Source organism: Malus domestica, chromosome 12 (assembly GCF_042453785.1).
Source record: "Malus domestica chromosome 12, GDT2T_hap1".
Classification (NCBI taxonomy): domain Eukaryota; kingdom Viridiplantae; phylum Streptophyta; class Magnoliopsida; order Rosales; family Rosaceae; genus Malus; species Malus domestica.
Window position 1 is genome coordinate 3,218,908 of NC_091672.1, and position 19,649 is coordinate 3,238,556.

Sequence of the window (19,649 nt, forward strand, 5' to 3'; positions counted from 1 at the left end):
TTCTATATTATATATCTTGCTTTCCACGTCTTTCCTTTTCTGTGGAGAACTTTATAAATAGTGGCACTTGGAAGGCTTTCCTAGTAGTGATTATTCAGTTAAGAGTAATACTAAGGAGATTAAATTTGTAAGTTAAATAGTGTGTCAACAATAAAAAATAAGTACGTTAATCAATACTTAAGTAATAATAAAATCATAAACTTCAATGTCCTTTAATTTGTAAAATTTATTCTACAAATTTACTCTCCCTAGCATAACCCGTGTCCAATATATATATATATATATATATATATATATATATATATATGTTGAAAATACTGGGGTACAGTGATATTGAAAACCTTGGTAGAATTTTTCAATGTCCACACATAGATTTTCAATACCCACACAAAGTGATGTAGACTTTGGAAATAAAGGAGATCATATTTTCAAAGTCATGTGCTATAAATTTCAAAATGTAAGAATATGTTTGTATGGAGTTGGTCTATAAATAGAGTGCTCCGACTGCTATCAAAATATACAGAGAAGTAAGGAAGTTCACGGAAGAGGAAGAGAGAGAAAAGAGGAAGACGAGAGGAAATAATAGAGAGTTATCTTTGTACTACCATTATTCCAGACTCTTAATGAAAGCACCACTGCTGCCCCGAGGATGTACTTCAGTCACATTGACTGTAGAGGAACATCGTAAATTTTGTGTCTTGTTTCATTTATTCCACTGCACACACCATCAATTTTATAACACGTTATCAACATGAGAAGTTCTCATGTCAGTGGAAAGCACAACGTAATAACTCCGGTAAAGCATTACTTACCTTTCACCTCTGCTAGCCAAAATCTCACAAAATAAAAGGTATGTCCATTTTCTGTCTCTCCCACCGCGCCTGAAGCACCCCACCGAATTCTAGTAAGAATTGAAATTTACAACGACCTGCAGTCGTCACGAGATGAGAAAACTCGTACTTGACAACTGGTTTCTAGAGATCCAAAAGAATCTCATCAGACTTGGAAACTCAGATCGCGTCATTTTCGACGGATCTTGAGAACTTCCATGAATACTCGGTTGTCTAAGATGGTGATGGCAAGATTGACTCCACTTAAGCCTCCCTCTCTTGTGCCTCCGTCAACCCCATTGTCATATATGTCTCTGTAGGAGGTTCTTGCTTCGCAATGCCATGTTCCCTGGGTCATGCAAGAAAAACTCCAGTCTCTGGTAGCCTTTTGAATTAAATTGAATTTGGGCAATGTCCACAACAACCCAGCTGGCCCTGCATTTCGAGACTGGCAGAGACAGAGAAGGAAGAAAAATAATAGAAAATAGGGATTGATGGAATGGTAAGGCACATGTGAAAAAAAAAGTTTGGAAATGTGTGGTGTTGACTGCACCCTAAGAAAACTAATAATAATAAAATATAAAGCGATATGAATGGTGCACGGCACCATTTGGTCAAAATAATAAATAAAGATATGGTGCATGGCACCATGCTGCAGAAGGAAAGATAAAATAATAAAGGTTTGAATAAATGCTGACAAAAGAAAGAAAAATAATAAACTAAATGAGGTCTAATACTTCTTGTTATTTATGTGAATTGGTGTTGGTTTAAAACCCTTTCACAAGTTCTATTTACTTTAAAACAATTTATTTACCATTGACGGTTTTACCGCCTATTGCTTTAAGTTTTGATTTATGTGAATGGTGCTGAATTAAAACTCTTGTCACAAGCTTTATTTACTTAAATGCAATTTATTCACTATGGTTGGAATTACCGCATATTGCTTTAATTTATTTATTGTACTTCTTTTTATTACGATGAGTACATACTGGACCTGAAGTTCCATCATACAGAAAGATCAGGCATGAAGTCCTTGATCCTGAAGATCAGGACATGAAGTTACTTGATAAGCACCGTAAGTTTGAAGTGCCGTAGTGGATGAAATTGATTACCCGCGCTCTGCTCATAAAAATAAAACTGCCAGGTTTTACATGGGTACATGCTATTTTGCATGATGCATTATTAATTTGGTTGAGACATGGTTACCAACCATCAATAGTTCTCAGTACAACTCGGGTTTGGGAACTAGCCAAACATTATACATTTACGAGTTTTTGGTTGTGTTATCTATATGCCTATTGCACTGCCACAACGTATTGAAATGAGGCATCATCGCGGATTAGGCATTGATATTGAACACCATCTATCATTCAACATTTGGAACCCTTGACTGGGGATATATTTACCGCATGATTTGCGGACTACGATTTTGATAAGACAATTTTCCCGCTTTTAGGGGGAGAAAATAACATCATTCCAGAAGAACGATGAGAAAATATCATTCCAGAAAAATGATGAGAAAAGACCGTTCCAAAAGAACGAAGAGAATTTGTCTTATTTTGATTCATGAAGCAATCTATATAAAAACGAAGTGAAAATGATTAAATGATGCAACGATATGCAAATCAAATGCCAGATGCATTTAATGATGCAACGAAAATGATAACATCACATATACTTGCTACAAATGTGCCTATAAGAATTGATGTCCCTGTTGGACAAAATCATAAGGCAGTAAATGAGTTATCTGTTGCACGCCTGAAGCGTGGCAAACTCTCAGACTCAAAATGTTTAGTCATTAGAAAAAAAAAAAGAATATGGCACTACTGAACTATTGCATTCCTGATGCATAACTGTTGCATGCCGGAAGCATGACAGTCGCCGCATTAATACATGGTCTAGAAGGACAATCTGTGGACATGGGAATGTTGATGTCTCATGCATGAAACATGATAGACGTATAGGTTCCAAATGACTCAAACCCTAAAAGTGGAGATTAAAATCCAAGCTCTATAACGCTCCAGAGGAGGTTATGATCCACATTCTCTAAATTATGACTATTTTGGGAGATATAGTATAATGCCCTTGAAGAGGCAATGGATATCCAAAGAAATGAAAAGTTTTTATGCATGCACATGCACATGCACATGAAAATATGGGATCACAGATTGATGATAACCAATGGTAATTTTGGTTTTTTAAGTAGCTACTAAATTCATCAAATGAGCTGTGTTGATATTGAGTCTCGTTCTTTTTCATGAAAGGAAAAATTATTGACCAAAGATGGAGAAAGGCAATTCCATTACAATTTTGTAAGAACGTGGAAAAATAGACCTATATACTTGAATACAATACAAATAGCCAAAAGATGTTGAACCTAGAAGGTTACATATGGGCATTTGTAATACAGTGAAATACACTCACATGATATGACACAAGGTTGTAAACGAGTTCATATGAATGGAGAATTATATACGAAGGGTTGTGAGTCGCCCACATCATATCTCCATAAGTAAATCCCTCAAGTATACATAGGAGCAAATTGCTCTATATAAATTTCAAAGGAAAATGTGTCATCAAGTGTAGAAAATCCCTGAAGGATTCAAATTGCTTAAAGTAAGCCCCGGAAGGGTAAAACATAAATTATGTACTTAATACCAATGCATGGTATAAATTGCCTTAGTGAGTACTATTATTATGATATTGTTGCAACACACTAAAATATCTTGCAAGAGTTGATGATACTAAATTAGAACTCCTGAAGAATTGATGATATTAAATTGAGACTCCTGAATAGTCAAGAAAGATTATAAGGTGTTGAGAGAAATATTGTCTCAAGCTGCAGATCGAACAATCTACCAACACGAATCTTATCCATGATATTTATGATATTAAAGAATCATATAAATTGAAGATCATGAGTTGAACACTCAAGTGGTTATTAATATTTAGACACTAAGAAAAATCATTCATCCTCGTAAGGGAGAAGATGAATTGATATTTGGTCCAGAAGTACCACATCTTAGTGAAGTATATGCTTTATTGTATTTGACACAATACATTGAATAAAATAAAGCTTATCTATTGATATCTCCGAGAAATTACAGACATGTACATACACATGAAAACATGATGGAGTCTTCACAAAGGTTGCTCATGTGAAGCCTCAGTACTTGGTGAAACTCCAGATGGTTGAGACAATGAGTGTCTTTGGAATAAAGACTTGAACCACTGATTGTCACTTCGAGTCCGACCTTCGGATTTTAGTAGCTGGTCAAGCTTTCTTTTCATGCTCGTCGAGTAATTATTTGCAAGCATGTGTAACACTCTATTCTCGTGCTTGAGCCCTCAAATCTCTTGTTTAAGACTTGCCACCTCAGCCATCAATGATTCAACTTGGTGAGTTCGAGCAAGTAGGCGTTGGCCCATATTAGAAACAGAGCTTGCACACTGAATACTGAGAGCTAATGAGTCTTGAACGGCTGCCTCATCAGACCGGTTTGAAAGGATTCTGTTATCCTTGAGAGTGAAAAGATTCTCAGCTACCATTGTAGCGGTCAGGTCATTTTTCATCACAGAGTCCCCAACTGTAAGAGAACCATTTGGAGATAAGAAAGACGGGTGCCATATATTATACTGATGAGGCTTGCCTGTATTAGTCCTAAAACTCAAATCTAAGCAAATGTTAGATGGGCAAGCCATTTTTCAGAAATGATGAAGGAAAAAGCAGGTCATATAAAATCTCAGAAGTACAAGAAGAGGAAATTTCTGCAGGCGACAATTTTCTGAGTGTATCTGAACAAAATTGATATATCTATAAAAGATGAGGCAACATGGTCACCTGTTCAAAAATCGAAGAGACACTACTCTCCGAATTTCAAAAGCCAAATTTTCCTGAATAAAGTTCGTTGGCATTTTTCAAATGCAATCTCAGCTTTTTCGGATATCGCGTGCAACTTTGTCAAAGATCTCTGACAAAGTTGAAAACACGTAAATCTTAATGTTCTAATTACATCACAATTGCTGACAAGAGTAAAGATACATCACCACTACCTGCTATTGGGAAATCCCTATATATGTCAACCTATGTGCTCCATAATAAGGCAGACCTGCAAGAATGTTTAACTCTTTCTCATCTCCGAGAATGCATATTCAACACAACATCTCGAAATACTCAGTTTTCTTCCTCTCTGAGAATACCTCTTCAAAACAAGTCATACCAAAGCAAAAGTACCTCATATTATCAAGGACGAGAGCAAGAGTATCTCATATCATGCAATCTCCCTATCATTTCCTTTGTCATTATTCTTACCTGCAAAGAAAAGGATAAAGAAAGCAATATGTCGGAACCTCCACTCAAACTTTCGGTAAGGAATTGACTGCCTGGAACCTTTCCTGATTGCTTACCTAGTATTGCTCTCGAGTAGCCATCTTCAACTATTTTTGGAGCTAGGTCTCCAGTCACTAAAAAGTGATGAACCATCCAAATGCAAATGTTGCATTCCACTCATGCATCAGTGAACAAATACTACAAGAAAAGATGCCACACATGCATAAGGGAAAATCAGGGACAATACCACTTATGCAAGGGGAACAAGTAAGGCAAGTGAAAATGATACATTGAAGCATGTGGAGACAAGCGCAACAAACAAGTACTGATTCATCGCCGACAAAGCCGAAGATCACTTGCCACGTGAAGCTCCTCATGGTCCAATTTCATTCAAAATCAAGCCTCGAAGGTCCTTGAAGAAATCACAAGTCCGATTCAAGATCAAGTGTCCACCATCCTTGAATCAAATTCCACTCCAGATAAAAGGAGTAAATTCAGACATTTGATGCAAGTCTAGTAGAAAGCCTTTCAGACCAGTTCAAGAAATAGCCTGTGGAAAGTTAACAACAAGTAAAACACCTCTTTCGACAACTCTTTTTACTAAGAGACTGAAGCAGAATGATCAACGATTAGTCTAAATAATTTGAAATCAGGGGGAGATACTCATCATGAGGAGTATCCAAAAATAGATCAAGATTTTAATGAGGCAACTGATATTGATATGTGGGCATCCAAGGGGGAGTGTTGAAAATACTGGTGGGTTAATGAATGCCCACAGTGATATTGAAAACCTTGGTAGAATTTTTCAATGTCCACACATAGATTTTCAATACCCACACAAAGTGATGTAGACTTTGGAAATAAAAGATATCGTATTTTTAAAGTCATGTGCTGTAAATTTCAAAATGTTAGAATATGTTTGTCTGGAGTTGCTCTATAAATAGAGTGTTTCGACTGCTATCAAAATATACAGAGAAGTAAGGAAGTTCACGAAAGAGGAAGAGAGAGAAAAGAGGAAGAGGAGAGGAAATAATAGAGAGTTATCTTTGTACTACTATTATTCCAGACTCTCAATGAAAACACCATTGGTGTCCCGAGGATGTACTGCAGTCACACTGACTGTAGAGGAACTTCGTAAATTTTGTGTCTTGTTCCATTTATTCCACTGCACACACCGTCAATTTTATAACAATATATGGGTAATTTGCTACATAACCAAATGACACTAATTAAACGAAGGGTAATGCTAGGGAGACTAAATTTGAAGACAAAATTTGCAAACTAAATTATGTGTCATCAATAGAAATAAGCACGTTTATCAGTGCTTAAATAATAAACCAATCATTGACTTTCATGTTCTTTAGTTTTCAAAATTTTGTCTTCAAATTTAGTCTTCTTAGCATTACTATAAATAAAAAGGACATACACTAATGACTAGGTAAAATGGAAATTTCAGTGAGCAGTACGTCATGACTTTGGCACCAAAAAAAGGATTAAAAATAAGAAAAACTAATAAAAATGGCTTGAAAACTTTGAGTTTTAATTATAAGGACAAAATAAAGGGTAAAGTAAATAGTACCAATATTAATTTTTTAGCTTAAAAATGTGGTTTTTTTGTTAAAGTGAACAATATCAGGAATTTTTCATTAAAGTTCCCTTAAAAATAAAGAGCACTATCTACATTATTTTTCTTTTTTAGTTAAAAAATAAAATAAAATAAAGAGCACTAAACGCATCCCCACCTTTAAATATCGTTAGATGAAAGAAAGGGAACGCACAAACATATTGTTATATTGGATTGAAAGTTCTAATTCTCAGTTGTGCTATGAAAATGGCAGCCAAAAATATTGATGCAACTCTGTACGACCGCGTGAAGCAAGTGAAAGAATTCGACGAGTCAAAGATGGGAGTCAAGGGCCTCTCCGATTCTGGCATCACTTCCATCCCTCAATTTTTTATCCACGACCCTCAAACTTTGTCCGATCTCAAACCGCCGTACAAAAACACCACCACCACCATCCCCACGATCGACCTTTCCCACATCAACTCCGCTGCCCACCGCCCCAAAATTATTGACCAAATGAAATCCGCAGCCAAAAACTTCGGTTTCTTCCAAGTCACCAACCACGGGGTGCCTGTTTCTGTTTTGGGCGAAACGGTCAACGCTGTCAAAGCGTTCCACGAGCAGCCCCATGAGGTCAAATCCAAATACTACAAGCGAGAGGAGGGAAAGGGAGTCATGTATGCTAGCAATAACGACTTGTACCGCACGACGGCTGCCAGCTGGCACGACTCACTACAAGTGTGGATGAGTCCGGAGAGGCCAGAGGTGGAGGAGATACCTGAGGCTTGTAGGGAGGAGGTGGTTGCATGGGATTTGCATGCAACCAAGGTAGCGGAGGACGTGATGGAGTTGCTTTCAGAAGGGTTAGGGTTGGAGGGAAGGAGGTTTAAGGAGTTAACGTTTTCGGATAAGAGGGCGCTTTTGGGGCACTGCTATCCTTACTGTCCCCAGCCTGATCGGACTGTGGGGATTAGGGCACATACTGATCCTGGGATTATAACAGTTTTGTTGCAGAACCATGTGCCTGGGTTGCAAGTTAGGCATGGAAATGAGTGGCTGGATGTGAAGCCTGTGCCTGGAGGTTTAATTATTAACGTTGGAGACTTACTTCAGGTAAATCCAACGAGGCAATATCATGTTTATATTGTTTCTTCCATGAACAATTTTTCTTCCAACTGTGATATATTTAGTAACAAGAGTATATCTCCTGATTTTACTTGACATTTGTGTTATAGTTAGTTGAATTCACCACGACATCGTCGGCACTGTACACAGCACTGTCTTGGATATAGTAACTTTTCCTATTTTTACTAGGACAAAAGTAAAAGATCTCTCGTGAGAAAGAGTAATGTTAGGAAAACTAAATTTGTAAACTAAATTTTGTAAACTAAATGATATGGAAGTTGATGATTGGATTATTACTTAATCGTTGATAAACGTGCTCATTTTTTATTGGTGACATCTCATTTAGTTTGCTAATTTAGTTTTCCTAGCATTACTTCACGAGAAAAAACAAGGAAGGTTGTCGATTTTTTGTTGGGAGTTTTAACGAAACACTCCCAGTAATGTTCACTTTTAACTAAAAGTTACAATACTTTTTTATCCTTTTGATTAAAACTCAATGTTTTCAAATCTTTTTCATTAATTTTCGTTTTTTTGTTTGGTCTATGATTCACCTCGTATTTTTTGTTGTTTTGCAAACTTTGTTTATTTCTGTCTCCTTAAATATCTTTTAATATTTCAATGTAAAGATAGATATTGCCGTTTTTATTGAATACCATGCATGCGGCTTATTCTTACAAATAAACAAAGTTTTAGAACTTTTCAATAAAGCTTAAAGGTGGAGGATACATGCATATATATCTTGACCAAACCTTACCTTTTTCTATGAAGAATAATAGAAAAATGGATCCATTTCCTCACCATGAATACGCATCAATCACGACCATATTTAATTAAAACTTGAACTAATCTATAATGGCCATACTTTTTCAAAGTTTGGTTTGATTATTGCTTCTTTCTTTCGTTTTATTTAAATTGATTATTTATTCTCTGTTCAATTAGGTTTATACCCTTTGTGTTTTTGTCTGAGGCTGCAGATAATCTCCAACGGGGAGTACACAAGTGTACAACACAGAGTGTTGGCCAACCCTTGGAAAGAAGCTCGGATCTCCGTCGTGATATTTTTCAACCTATCCAAATGGAGAGAAGATGGTTACTGTGGACCTCTTCCGGAGCTTTTGTCACCTGAGAAACCACCAGTTTATCGAGACTTCACTGCCCAAGAATTCCTTGGAAACTTCTATGGCAAAGGAATAGATACCAAGTCTCTGATTGAGAAAATCACTATAAAAAACTGATATATATATATATATATATATATATATATATATATATAATATATCCATCTCTTTCCAGCATGTTTTTATGTATTGGGGTGATGCTAGTGGGAGAAGATATAAAATATGTGGTTTCTCTAGCATTTTCATTTGTATTATTCATTTGCAACATGCTTTCGAAGTTTAAGGGGGAAGAATGTAACACTTCATTTCCAAGCTAAGCTTTGTAGTGTGATTATTAGTGTTTGATTTCTGGATTGAGTTTCTTAATGGAAAAAATGAATACATAAATGTACAGAGAGGAAGATTAGAGAGCCATGGAAACTTCAAGGTTCATTGGATTCCTCATCTCACCAAGCAAGGAACTCGGAGAGCATATATTACCGTTAGAGGAGTGAGTAACACACTCACTCTCTCACATCATTACAACTCAATCACAACCATCCATTCTTAAGTCATCATGTAAGATGCTTACACCTGTCATGAGCTATGACTCATTACAATCTAATCTAGATGCCATATGGAATATGATCCAAAGGCTCACATTACATCTTAACTTGCATATAATAAAACCAACATAGCAAATACATTTATACACCGATACTCCCTTCTAAATGTTTTGCTAATTTCACTCCAAGTGCAACTCTCAAATACTCAAACTGATCTTTAGGAAGAGCCTTGGTAAAAATGTCTGCCAATTGCTCATTTGTTCTGCAGTAGTTCAATTTAATGATGCCATCTTGAATAGCATCCCTTATGAAGTGATATCTCATGTTGATATGCCTTGTTTTCTAGTGGAACACTAGGTTCTTGGACATGGCTATGGCAAAGGTGTTGTCACACACCAAAGGTGTAGCCTCCACTTGTTCCTCTCCAAATTAGATAACACAAACCTCAGCCACACTGCTTGTGTTGTAGCTTCTATAGCACTTACATATTCAGCTTCTGCAATGGATAGAGCCACACTGCATTGCTTAACTGAAGCCCAAAAAAATATCCCTGAGCCAAAGCTAAATGCATAGCCCGAAGTACTTTTCATATCATCCAAGCTTCATGCCCAGTCATTATCACAGTAGCCTATTAACACCGCAACTTTACCCTTCACATACTCAATCCCAAAATCTAGTGGCCTTTGTACATATCTTAAGACCCTTTTAGTTGTCCCCATGTGTTTTCTTGTAGGTTTATGCATAAATCTAGCTAATAAACATGATGCATACATCAAATCTAGTCTAGTAGCTGTTAGGTATAACAAGCTACCAACCATTTTTCTATATAAGCCTTCATCAGCATCCTCACTTCCATCAACCTTAGATAGTTTTTCATTGATTGCAAGTGGAGTCTTCACAGCTTTACAGTCTTTTAAACCAAACTTCTCAAGTAAAGACTTGGCATATTTCTTCTGATGGATAAATATGCCTTTATCAATTTGAATTATGCCTAAACCAAGGAAATGGTGCAGCATTTCCAAGTCTGACATCTCATACTGTTTCATCATATCCATCTTAAACTCTTGAATCATTTCATTAGAACTCCTTGTGTAGATAATGTCATCTGCATACAGAGACACAATAAGCACACATGCATTACTAAATTTAGTATACAAAGTAGCTTCACTTTGACTTTTCTTGAACCCAGACTTGTTGAAATATGTATCTATCTCATCATACCAAGCTCTGGGAGCTTGTTTCAGACCATATAAAGCCTTTTTCAGTTTGTAAAGTTTGGGTTCTTGCCCTTTGACTTCAAATCCCTGTGGTTGATCAACATATACTTCCTCATGCAGTGTACCATTTAGAAATGCATATTTGACATCCAATTGGAACAATTTCCATTCCTTTTAGGCTGCCAATGCAATCAAAGTTCTAATGGTATCAAGCCTTGCCACTGGTGCAAAGGTCTCATTGAAATCAACCCCAGGCTTCTAAGAGTAACCCCTTGCCACTAATCTTGCCTTGTTCTTCTGCACCGAGCCATCCAGATTAAGCTTTGTCTTATAGACCTATTCGACACCAATTACTGGTTTATCAAATGGCCTATTGACTAACTCCCATGTGTCATTCTTTTCTATCACTTCAATCTCTGTGGACATAGCTCTTCTCCAAGCTTCATCCCCTAATGCCTCTTCAAAACACTCAGATTTTATTACACAGAGATTGCACCTCTCATACACTTCATTCAATCTCCTAAACCTAATATGTGTGTGATCATACTCTTGTGGTCCATTGTGACTCACTTGTTCCCCTTGACTTAGAGGAGAAACAATAACTCGTTCTTGTTGCTCCTGTAATGGTTCTGTGCATTCCAATTCTTCATCATTATCTACAATTTCAACATCACTCCCTTCATCTTCATACATTTCATTTGAGACTGAAATGGGCAAATTCCTCTTAGCACATTATTTCCAGTCCTAACAAGAGTTCTCATCAAAGATTACATCTCTAGAGATAACGATCTTATTAGTTTTAGGATTGAACAACCTGTAACCCTTCTCACAGGTTCCATAACCAAGAAAAATGCATTTAACACTTGTGGGTGGGTTTGTTTCCCACTCAAAATTAACAGGAGAGCCCACCCTTTAAGTCCCTATACAGTCCTCACATTTGGGGTTTTCTTTAGGTATCGGGCGAGTCCCTTAATTTTAATTAAAGAGAGAAACCTCTAGTACAACAAACCCCATTACTAGGGGCACTTGGAATCGAAACACAAACCAAACTAAAACGCACGAAACGGTTCGATTTTTGCGGTTTTAAAATAGTTTTTGTTTGAAACCAAACCTCAAGAACATTTAAAAACTGCACTGAACCAAACCGCACCAGAAAAATTAAATGAATATTTAATCTATTATCAAAGGTAATTTATACTGTAAGCTTTCTTTACTTTATTGTTTCAATGTGTTTTGTTACTTTTGTAGTTTTTAATAGTTTATAACAACTAATGTAATTTATATTGTTTGTGTATTTATATTGTGTAGAGTTAACCAATTTGAATTCAATTACCTCTTATACTCTTAAACCACAACCACAACAACAAGCTCCAAGACAATCTCAAGCTTCTAGCTCATAATATTTATTGACTTCTCATCCATCAGTTTCACTTTCACGGGTTCCAAGGTCTTCCCATGTATCGCCTTCAACCTTCAAATAGTAAGTGTCCAAGAGGAAAAAGAGAGAGAAAGGGTTGATGGATGCAAAGTAGTGACTTAAAAGTTAAAGCACCAAAACCTCATTGTTGAATTGTGTGAACAATTTTATTTATTTATGGGTTGTACTACTGATGTCATAAGGCATGTTAATGTTGAAGTTGTTTTAGCTTTAGTTTTAGTACGGTAAACTTAACTTTTTCAATTGGGTTGTACTACAGTAGTGCCCTAAAGCATTTTGATGAATTTTATTTCAATTTGAATTTTAGTGTGGTGATCATAATTTTTCTTTCAATTGGGCTGTATTGATGGTATAAAGCATTTAGTTTGCAAATGGTTTGAAACCGAATTGAACCGCAACCAAATGGTTTTGGTTCTATTTATTTTCAAATTTCAAAAGTGCACTGCAAAAAATTTGGTCTCAATTTTGGTCTCACTCAAAACTGCACCAAACTAAACCTAGCACACCTTTACCCATTACAATCAAACGGAAAAGAACTTCTAGAAATAGTGGATAAAAACCTATCCCCAATATGTGTCATGTATCTAGTGACCAACACTAGTAATGGCATTGGGAATAAAATTTGCTTTGCGAAGGACACCAGACCAACAAATAAAAGAAAAAGAACTAGCTAGAGATCTGATGTAGTCAAAGATTGTCCTTAGCCACCAAGGAGTACTACACTTGTTCAAAATAACATCAATGATAAGGTTGGAATCTCCTTCAACATACAACTTCTTAAAACCCTTGACATTTTCAGTTCTCAAAGCATCACGCAAAGCAAGAGCTTCAACAACAGAAATGATACATTCTTCGAGATTGCGGGTACCAGCCACAGTAGGTGAACCATTAGAATCTCTTATGACAAACCAGCAACAGCCTGAGAACCCACCAAAGAGCCAACAAAATTAATTTCTATTTTAGGAGCATGGGGGTGGCCTCCACTTGATACTTTGAGATAAACCATGAGTTTCATTATAGGTATGAATTAATCTTATGTTTTATTGGCATGGTATACTGTCTGCCAACTATAGTAGCAACCATAGGGACCCTGGCAGGATAAACCTTGCAAATACAGAAAACAAGATTATTCATCATTTCACACTTACCAAAAAGTTAGAAGAGCCTTGCTAAAAGATAGAAAGCTCAAACTCATCTTTTGCATTTAGCTGGGATAGTCAGGAAATCAAATCTGAATTAGAATTCACATGAGTTCGGCCATTTGTGATCCTCCAGACATTATGAGAGATTGCAATCAACAAAGAGATGTTGATCTTCTTCATCACTGTTACAAACAAGGCAAATAAAGTTAGTATTAGGAAAAAAACTATGCAATCTCTTTCTTGTTTGTAATCTGCCTCAAATTGTTGAGAATATATTAATCCCACATTGATGAAATAAGGGATCTTGAATGTGCTGATAAGTAGTTGGGCTATTCCCCATATTGTCAATTGGTTTTATAGTGGAACCCCAACTTTCTTCATGATAACAAAGCAGGTTGTCTCACATGTAAAGCCCAAAGGCCTCAAGTGTTCCACATCACTCGAGTTGTGTTGTTAATGTGTAAGACTTGAAAGTTTGCCACACGTGGGAGTGTGTTGAGAATGAATCTCATATTGGTGAGAGAAAAGACATTTCAAGTGCTTATAAGTAATTAGGCTACTCCACATATTGTCAATTAATTTTAGGGTAGTTTTGATATAGGCACCTCTTTTTTTAATTTCTTGGATTAAACATCTGGTCCTTTTAATAATTTAATTAAACATTCTTCCTACAATTAAGGTGCCATTTATTTTATAACATCCTTTTATGCCATATTACACGATTTGCCATTATGATGTACCTTTAATTAATTAATAATTATCATGTTAATATCCCAAATCTCCTAAAATGTAGTAGATTAGTTTTAAAAATCTTAACACATCAAACCTGATCCAATTATGCTTCTAACGTGCATTTTATTCCTAACTTCATACCATACAAGTAACTAACGTTCTATCTTCTTCTACAACCATTAGCAATTTTTTCATGTCACTGCTTTCCTCGATTGGCGGATCAAACCCTCTTTCGTTCTCCCTTGTTGGTCATATTCATTTCCTTCATATTTCATTTTATGTACACCTCTTTCTGAGTATCCATATCAAAGGGTATGCTTTTTGTTTTTGCACACTTTTTACCCATCTTTCCATCTTTTTCACGTAACATGGTACATTTGGGAAATAGAATTTAGTGGTACATTTTCTTTTAAAGGATAAGTTGGTACGTTTCAAACCGATATATTGGTACGGTTTAAGTTAGAATGGGTATGTTTTAATTTAGCATCAGTACGTTTCAAGTTGTTATTGGTACATTTCAAATTGACCTGAATACGTTTCAAATTGATTTCAATTTAAAATTCAAATTTATGTATGGGTACGTTTCAATTTAGCATTGGTACGTTTCAAGTTGTTATTGAACGTTTCAAGGTGAAATGGATACGTTTCAAGTTGTTATTGGTATGTTTCAAATTGACCTGAATACGTTTCAAATTGATTTCAATTTAAAATTCACATTTATATATCTCATGCCGAATAGCACTAATCTCAGTCCAAAGACTCCAAACTCATCCTTTTTATCAACAACTTTTGTATTTCAATAATAATTTTATGATGTGAATGAGCCAACAAAAATGGTATAAACCCTGATGCCAAAAAATATTTCAAAATTCAAAGTTTATAGATAATATTGATGATTTAGTTAATAGCCATTAATAATATCCCTAAAAAAAAGGTATAAATCCCTACAAGCCAAAAAAATTCCCCTTATCAACTAAAAGGATAAAGTGGGAAATCAACCTATAGCATTTTTATTTTAAAAAATAAACTAATGACATGTAAATAAAATAAATTTAAAAATGATTAGGTGGACCCTAGTTAAAGTATCTTAATCAAATTTTTAAAAGAAACAAATGTTTAATAAAAATTATGTAAAAAAGAATGGGGGATTCTAATTTTCCCTTAATTTTATGGTGGAACCCCAACTTTCTTGACGAATGAGGAACGAACTAAGCATTTCTATATTTTACAAAAAGTTTCTACATTCTATTTAATAACACTATAGATAGATGTGTCATTTGTTTCTCAGTTTGCAACCAGGTGACCGATTTAACACAGAACTCACCGTTAACAATGGACGCCTTATAAATTCATCACGTCTTTCCTGTAACGGTAGCAAGATACTGCATATTCTGCGGAGTCCCTGTATAATAAGACTTTGTTCCTACCAATGTTCTCAATAACATCACTAACTCTTATGTTGGCGAGTTCCTATTTATTTAAATACTTTGAGAACTTGTATTCCGATGCATTGAGAGCTCTTTGTGCCTATATACAGAGACTACGATTGTGAGAACTTCAAATGGAGTTCTTATTGGAGATACTCTTAGAATAAAGAAGATAAAACGAAGAACGAGATCAACAACATATGGCAGGAAACGAAAGGGTTGGCTATTCGACATATAATTATATAAAATATTTTCCCATTGTAATTTAATGGAGAGGTCGGCAATACACAGCAGCAGAAGTCGACATACTAAGAAACAATGATAAGAGCGTCTGGGACAAAGACACCTAGTCACGGAAATGAGAAGAGCTGGTGTCTGGAGAAAACAAGAAATCTGTGTCGTTGGAATTGGTCAATAAATGGGCCAAAATAAGTTACCAGTTGAAAAAAAATATAAATATATATAGCTCAATGAAATAATTACAATATTAAAATTATGATTAATATGTATGTATTTCTGAAATACAGGTGTTCACATCTGAATACGTTGACTCCTTCCTTCCAATTCTTGCATGTCCCGTAGCAAAACCTATAACAACGAGTTTATAACCTATAACAAGCTAAAGAAAGAGTCAAAATATCCGCATCAATAATAACAGTAAAAAAAAAAAACAACATTAGTTATGTTCTAATTGAAATCCCAATTCTTATGTGGGATGATATGAGAATTGACATCAAAGAGGGTTACTGTCAAATTTCACACAGCAACTTCAAATCTGTTTTTAGTGATTATTAAATACTTTTCATTATTTTTGTTAATATTTTTCTTCTGAACAAATGATATTATTTACACTATGAGGGAAGGGGAGTGAGTTTAACCTCACAATGAGCTAGCAACAATGTGGTTCAAATTTGCCTTTGACGAAAATCGAACCTAATGCCTCTTATTTACAAGTAAAGTTGAATATTACTAGACCATAATACTGAGTGACAAATCAAATATAAATTTTATGTTTAAAACTTGACACCTCTTTTTGGAGATAGTCTTAGAAGTCTTAATTAATTTTTTTTTTTCAAAAGTTTGAGTTTGTAAACTGAAGAAACTACTTAACTAATTTATTCCATGTTTATCTAAATTTTGGTTCGAGCTTCATGCTCATAGTTTGAAATATTCGAATAAGACATTCATGGTATTTTGTATCGTTTGAGAAACGATTCGAGAAATTCATTTTAGAAAATTGTGTGGTTCTTGCGATGTTTTTACTAGTATGAAGAAAGTTGAGATTTTAACACTAAAGGAATTTGTCGCTTGTGGCATATTTCTAATCTGATACCATGAAAAACGTTAAAATATGAAGAAAATTTATTTTTGGTCAAAATGAAAGTTTCTTTAGATGGGGAGGGGAATTACAACACTAGCCCAGACTTACAAAGTGGCCCAGCCACAAAGTAAGAAACCCAAAAAAACTACAAACCCCAAATCATAAAGTGACAAAAACAAAACCCGCCCATGATGAACGAACCCAGTTGCCACCACAATCGCAAATCCGCTAGGACCTTAAACCATTCAGAGAAAAGCATATCCCCAAGTCACCACAACCAACCCCAAACATTCCTATCAGAATCTGATCCAAGATTTGGCTCTCGAAGGAGGCGGTAAAGACCCGAATCGAGATACGACAATCTCGATTCGGTGCACCTTCAAGTGCATAAGCAGAAACTCGCTTTTGAAATGGGTGCATAAGCCGAAACTCGCGTACATGAACTAAAATGAAAGAGAGATTATTGAGTTTTGTAGAATAGGCTGTGGGAAACGATAGAGGGAGGGAAGAATAGGAAAGGGCGGATGAGAAGTCAGGGAAAACCTGTCCAAATCCACATCCCACAAAACTTGATCAAACGATAGAACAAATATAGATCAAAATTATCCCAAGATCCCATCAAATGTTAATATAAACTGCAGTTTTTCAACTCCGATACATAGCAAATGACGTTAACTGAATTACAAAAATTCAAACTCCAGTCTAGACAAAAGTAACAAAATATTCGGCCAACACTCTACTTGATCTTCTTCTTGGGCCTCAACTGCAAGAAACAAAGATAAAGTTCAGCCCCTTAGAACGTAAACTGATCCACAGCATATCAATCACGATCATATTCAATTCTATGATCAAATTTCAAATGCAGTAAGCAAATAGCAACGTTGCATACTCCGCAGAAAAATAAATCTACCTGATTGCTGTGGCCACACTTCTTCTTCCTACAGTTCACTGCTCTTGGATGCAGACGAGCATAGCACCTAACAAACAAGGGAGACAAAAAAAAATAAGATCTCAGCAGGACAATATATCGGTGGGATTCTCACATGAAAAATCAAGTGTTGAAACACTACAAGGGAAAGTCAATGGCAAGATACACAATAATTGACATGTCCAACACAGTATCAATCAGCATTACGTAGTGTACAGGTATTAAAATCAATCAAAGGAAAAGCCTCGTTGACAAGGTCGAAACACTAGTTAAGATATAAGATCAAAATGACACTTTTAAATCAATCACATCATACAAAATACATTAAGTAAACACAAAAAACAACAGGATGTTCCACCCATGAACACCAACTGAAAACACTTGATCTCAGCCAACACGATTAATGGATAGAAATAAATGCTGAGGCAAGATAAACTCAATACACTAGGAAAAAAGGAGGCTAAGTAATTCTCAACAATGAAGGACGAGCCACAACAACATAACAACGCCAACCAAACCAACAAATAAAAGCAAGCATAGAATCTAACTTGCTCGGAAAAGAACACAAAAAAACACATAGCCATTTGCCACTGAAGTAAAGCCTCATTCCTTCAGTCAAAATCTCAAAACCAAATTTACTAATACCTTCATGTCGAAAACATCATTAATTAAATCATGAGTCGATAGCTTAAATTAGGATATAAGAACAACATTCAGTAATTGTTTTTACATAACAATGCTATACAATATAAACAATTAATCAATGTTCCACTCAAGAAAATCAACTGAAAATAATTGAGCCCAGCTGACAAAGTTAAGAGAATGGAAATTTTATATCGGGACGAGTATAACCTCAATTGCACTCTATCTGAAAAGGAGGCTAAGTAATTGTCCCACAAAATTAATCACTAAATTCAAAACAAATTAAAACAAAAAAAAATTAATTTGACATAAATAAACAGATTAAGGAGAAAAAAGGTAATTACTTTCTGCAAATCATCTTCTCCTGATTGTACTTGCGAGCCAAAGCCATCAGAGAAGGCTCGATAATCCCTCCCCGGAGCCTCAGCACCAGATGAAGAGTCGACTCTGAATCAAAACAGAGTAATCAATTCAAATCAGACTCCGTAAGCAAATCCAAACAATTGAAAAAAAAATTCCCCAAAATTAAAAACCCTAGGAAAAAGGGAGACCGACCTTTCTGGATGTTGTAGTCAGCTAGGGTTCGGCCGTCTTCGAGCTGCTTGCCGGCGAAGATCAGGCGCTGCTGGTCCGGGGGAATGCCCTCCTTGTCCTGGATCTTGGCCTTGACATTGTCTATAGTGTCGCTGCTCTCGACCTCGAGAGTGATGGTCTTCCCGGTTAGGGTTTTCACGAAAATCTGCATCTCGAGGTTCGTTGGGCTGTGACTCTGAGAGGCGGAAATGGTTTCGTTAGGGTTTTATAATCAGCTTCTAGGGTTTCATTTCTTCGGGGCATCTCGCTTTGGAGTCAAGAATTGAACATGAAGGACCCGGTATATTGGGCCGCTTGCTAAAAAGTATGGGTATTTGGGCCTATTTTTTAAAAGTATAACTACTATGTAAATTTTTTTATGCATTTACAGATAAAATAGAAAATAAATATTCTAATTATAACGTTTGTCCAATGAACTGATGTCACATTGTTATTGAAAAACGAATAACCATAGTCATCGACCAACCCAACCAACCACCATATATGGGTTGGGTTGGGTTGGGTTCTGAACATTAAAAATTTATTTTGAGATAAAACCCGACCACCCATTCAATAAGTTGGTGGTCGGGTTGGGATGGAGTACTATTTATGCAATTAAAACCGATCCACCCAAATGAAAATAATTCTTAAACATAAGTGTATATTAGATAGATATATAACTAAATTTAGTAACTTTTAAATATATTTTTTATATTA

General features: G+C 35.7%; 2 protein-coding genes and 1 non-coding gene across 3 annotated transcripts; 1 reads left to right on the top strand and 2 right to left on the bottom strand.

The window, feature by feature from the left end:
- Positions 1 to 6,926: 6,926 nt before the first annotated feature.
- Positions 6,927 to 9,316, top strand: LOC103449480 (1-aminocyclopropane-1-carboxylate oxidase homolog 4-like). The gene is made up of 2 exons (XM_008388803.4): positions 6,927 to 7,837; positions 8,824 to 9,316. Exons 1-2 carry the CDS (start codon positions 6,986 to 6,988, stop codon positions 9,082 to 9,084), a joined length of 1,113 nt encoding a protein of 370 aa, XP_008387025.2. The 5' UTR covers positions 6,927 to 6,985; the 3' UTR covers positions 9,085 to 9,316.
- Positions 9,317 to 17,358: 8,042 nt separating this feature from the next.
- On the bottom strand, positions 17,359 to 19,206 carry LOC103449481 (ubiquitin-ribosomal protein eL40 fusion protein). Its single transcript, XM_008388804.4, has 4 exons — positions 18,915 to 19,206; positions 18,704 to 18,806; positions 17,700 to 17,766; positions 17,359 to 17,552 (listed from the first exon to the last, which is right to left on the bottom strand). Exons 1-4 carry the CDS (start codon positions 19,102 to 19,104, stop codon positions 17,526 to 17,528), a joined length of 387 nt encoding a protein of 128 aa, XP_008387026.1. The 5' UTR covers positions 19,105 to 19,206; the 3' UTR covers positions 17,359 to 17,525.
- On the bottom strand, positions 18,479 to 18,580 carry LOC114820299 (small nucleolar RNA snoR99). The gene has a single exon (XR_003767789.1). It is a non-coding gene; the product is annotated as a small nucleolar RNA snoR99 (small nucleolar RNA).
- Positions 19,207 to 19,649: the final 443 nt, after the last annotated feature.